The 4320-nt window shown below is 41.3% G+C and overlaps 1 protein-coding gene across 1 annotated transcript; it reads right to left on the bottom strand.

Moving 5' to 3' along the window:
- Nucleotides 1–2621: 2621 nt before the first annotated feature.
- LOC106012883 (ficolin-1-like) lies at nucleotides 2622–3593 on the bottom strand. Its single transcript, XM_013087106.1, has one exon. It carries the CDS (start codon nucleotides 3591–3593, stop codon nucleotides 2622–2624), a length of 972 nt encoding a protein of 323 aa, XP_012942560.1.
- Between the last annotated feature and the right edge of the window lie 727 nt (nucleotides 3594–4320).

Genomic DNA, 4320 nt, shown 5'->3' with positions numbered 1-4320 from the left:
GGGGGCTATACCCCCAAAGTCAAAATTCGGCTCAAAATTATGGAATTTGAGTTGTAGGCATTTTTAGCTTCCTCAGCCTCTCCTACAACAACTATTTCATCACATAAGAACCCCCAAAACCGTATTTTCCCCCATACCGGATATGTTTGTAACCACCATTTCCTCATAAAGTCAGAATTTTTTTTTCTTTATCGGCCGTTTTCTCAAAACGCGACTTTCCTCTATACTTTTTTGAATAACTCCACCATTTTTCATACAATCTTCATGAAATTTTCACAGAATGAAGAGAAGATATAATACTAAGAATATTCTGTTGAATTTTTGATATATGGAATATATTTTTGTTGGTGGTGTCTGGAGTGTGGATTTTTACGGATTTTTTGAAAACTTGAATGCTACCTCAGGAAAAAATTCATTAAAAATTTTTAAAATTCGTTTAGGAAAAAAACAAAACAGACACATTTTTAGATCTAATGTTTGTGAACACGCATGCAAAAAACCATTCATTTTCCATGAGCGATAAGTGCGGTATTCATTTCGTAAGACATGTCAACGAAATCCAATTTGGCCGCCGTATCCATGGAAACGAAACTTTTTCTCAAATTTGAATGAGGATTTAAAGACTCCTTACCATGCTTGTTATATGTGTGAAATTTGGTAAAATTCGGTCCAGTAATAAGCGAGATAGCCTTCAGGTGTAAAATCATGTTCATGACCTCTCGCCTCTCACTGTAAAATTAGAAAAACAGTTGCCCCTTCCACGTGAAAAGGTTTTTTGGTCAGCGTGACCGTTTTAAAGAGGCGTTCTCAACTATTCTTGTTTTACAGTCGTAATGACACAGTTGTGGTGGTGGTCAATTCTTGTTTTACAGTCGTAATGACACAGTTGTGGTGGTGGTCAATTCTTGTTTTACAGTCGTAATGACACAGTTGTGGTGGTGGTCAATTCTTGTTTTACAGTCGTAATGACACAGTTGTGGTGGTGGTCAATTCTTGTTTTACAGTCGTAATGACACAGTTGTGATGGTGGTCAATTCTTGTTTTACAGTCGTAATGACACAGTTGTGGTGGTGGTCAATTCTTGTTTTACAGTCGTAATGACACAGTTGTGGTGGTGGTCAATTCTTGTTTTATAGTCGTAATGACACAGTTGTGGTGGTGGTCAATTCTTGTTTTACAGTCGTAATGACACAGTTGTGGTGGTGGTCAATTCTTGTTTTACAGTCGTAATGACACAGTTGTGATGGTGGTCAATTCTTGTTTTACAGTCGTAATGACACAGTTGTGGTGGTGGTCAATTCTTGTTTTACAGTCGTAATGACACAGTTGTGGTGGTGGTCAATTCTTGTTTTACAGTCGTAATGACACAGTTGTGGTGGTGGTCAATTCTTGTTTTACAGTCATAATGACACAGTTGTGGTGGTGGTCAATTCTTGTTTTACAGTCGTAATGACACAGTTGTGGTGGTGGTCAATTCTTGTTTTACAGTCGTAATGACACAGTTGTGGTGGTGGTCAATTCTTGTTTTACAGTCGTAATGACACAGTTGTGGTGGTGGTCAATTCTTGTTTTACAGTCGTAATGACACAGTTGTGGTGGTGGTCAATTCTTGTTTTACAGTCGTAATGACACAGTTGTGGTGGTGGTCAATTCTTGTTTTACAGTCGTAATGACACAGTTGTGGTGGTGGTCAATTCTTGTTTTACAGTCGTAATGACACAGTTGTGGTGGTGGTCATGTTGTACAGAATATATTATAGATTCTGACAAGCCTAGTTCACCGCTACCTACCTTAACAGACTTGTTGGGCTAGACACGACCAACGCGCGATCTTTTCACCTTTTCTTCATGTTTTCTCCGTTTTTTATATTATGGCATCTTTAAAGACATTCTCTTGTGTTTGTTCATTCTTTTCTATAAAAAAAAAACCTATCGCCTCTATCTCCCCTCCTCCTTTTTAGTGTTTGTTACTCTCTTGTAACACCTCTAATCTTCGGCACTTATATGACCTTATAATTGTGTTGCAAGTGCCGTAAAACTCCTACTAAACTAAGAAAAACAACAAGACATTATCTCATTTTAACTGCTCATACTACCCTCAAAGTGTTCTTTAAGAAGTCTCCCTAGATCTAGATCTGTATTCAACTCCGTATCCGTGCAATAACCCGCCGAGAAAAATGTGTGCTGAAGTACAGGGTAGTCAACTTATTGTTGTTGTTGTTGTTGTTGTTGTTGTTGTTGTTGTTGTTGTTGTCGTTGTTGTTGTTGTTGTTGTTATTGTTCTTCTTCTTATTGTTGTTGCTGCTGCTATTGTTGGTTTTATTGCCCTTATTGTTTTTGTTTTTTCAGTTGTTATTGATGTTGTTTTTGTTGTTGCTATTGTTTTGTTATTGTTGTTATTATATTGCTTTTGTTGCTATTTTTTGTCATTGATTTTTGTTGTTGTTGTTGCTGTTGTAGTTATTATTTTTATTGTTGTTGTTGTTATTTTTATTGTTATTGCTCTTGTTGGTGTTATTGTTGCTGCTTTTGTTGTCGTTGTTGTCGTTGTTGTTGTTGTTGTTGTTGTTGTTGTTGTTGTTGTTGTTGTTGTTGTTGTTGTTGTTGTTGTTGTTGTTATCCTTAGGTCTTGAAAAATAGATAAGTCCACGCCATGCTCTCCTCCACAGTGTGGTTGTCCAGTCTGAGGCCAGGAATTGTGAGGTACTCCTCCTCCCCCTGGTCCGGGAAAAGTTCTCGCCTCAAACCAAGCAGACGACAGGGGGCGTGGCAGTCGTCAGGGTACCACCACCCGGCGCCATGACGACCTGCACAGTCACTTCCGGTCGTCTCGTGATCCCAGGCAGAGAAAGACACACCGGAAATGTTCTCGAAACAGTTGCTCAGACTCAGGTCAAAATCTGTCGCCGCTGGAACCTGACTGCTTGCGTCATTGGCCGTGGTGTAGGAGATAGGGTAGCCGCTAGACGGATCTCCGATCTGAAACCCGGAGTATCTCCACTTGAAATCGCCCATACCTGGGTTGTCAAACACGACGCTATACAGTGCTTCATCAAAGCCTTGTTGGTTGAGAGCTCTCACGTTGTCCAAACCCATCCAGTAGTTTTTGGAGTTGATGTAGTAGCCAGACACAAAGTCTTCATACGTCTTGTTGTGTGGTTGTCTCCCGTCTGACCTAAATATTGTCGTAATAACTTTCGCACCTGGTCGGTTGCATTGCGTTCGGGTCAGTTTGGTGACGTCATGCTGAGGGTCAAGCCAGACAGGCCCTGACCTTGTCCCATATTCTCTCTGATAGAACTCGACACAGTTGTACGGATATCGCTCACATTCATCCCCCGCCCACCCATCATTGCACAGACACGTTTTTGTTTCTGGGATAAAGTCACCGCCATTTTGACAAGGGACCTTTTTCTTAAAATGTACCAACTCGCTCGACGAATCAGAGCACGTGGTGTCTGGGGGGCAGTGGATGTGAAGGAAACAGGTTCGAGTCTGTTCGTTCCAGCTGACAGCCGAGCAGTCGGTGGTTTGGCTACAGATGGACGTGCATTCAACGACAGATCGAGCAGTGACGTCATCCACGGCCGACATACATCCGCTAGACAATTTGGCAGAGACGTCACACAAAGGGGTTTTTGTGTACTCAGTCTCTGTAGTGGAGGCTGAGGCAGCAACAGCAACAGCAGCAGAAACAGCAACAACAGCAACAGCAGCAGCAACAGCAACAACAGCAGCAAACGCCAAGGCAGGAAGGTCCCGGGTCATAGTGAAGCAGGACATTCTGAGAAATCACTGTCCAGATTGTCCTCCCAGAGTTAGTTCTGTGAGATGTGGAGAAAAAGAAACGTTATCGAAACTTTGAAACGTGAGGCCACTGTCATGCTTTTGAAATACCGTGTGTAAATAGACAGCGAAAGATCTTGTCAGTTTGTTGGTGTTTGAGCGCTTAATCAGCTGCTTGCACAGTATGCTTTCCGGGAAGCTGAGAGTTTTTTTGAGCGTTCTTGTGGTATCAGGCTCTCGCCAATTTTTGGGCATGTAGAGATATTGGTATCATCTTAAAGCTTGTTCATATGTCTTGCGTAGTATGAAAACAATAACAATATCCATTTATCTTGAATAGAAGTCGAGAAATTTGCGAATGAAGGAGGTAGGGCTCACTTGGTTTCAGAGGTAAAATTAGTGAGAAAAGGGCTGCCAAAGATGAGGGTTTTTTTCTTGGCTTAAGAGTTCGTAGAAACTCAAAATGTACATTTTTTCGGCCTTTAATGAACGCTTTTCAGTTAAATCCACACATACCTGTTTTCTTTGGTGGACA

This window comes from Aplysia californica, unplaced genomic scaffold, assembly GCF_000002075.1.
Source record: "Aplysia californica isolate F4 #8 unplaced genomic scaffold, AplCal3.0 scaffold00547, whole genome shotgun sequence".
Classification (NCBI taxonomy): Eukaryota; Metazoa; Mollusca; class Gastropoda; order Aplysiida; family Aplysiidae; genus Aplysia; species Aplysia californica.
The sequence above is the reverse complement of the archived record's forward strand: the minus strand, read 5'-3'. Positions and strand labels throughout refer to the sequence as shown.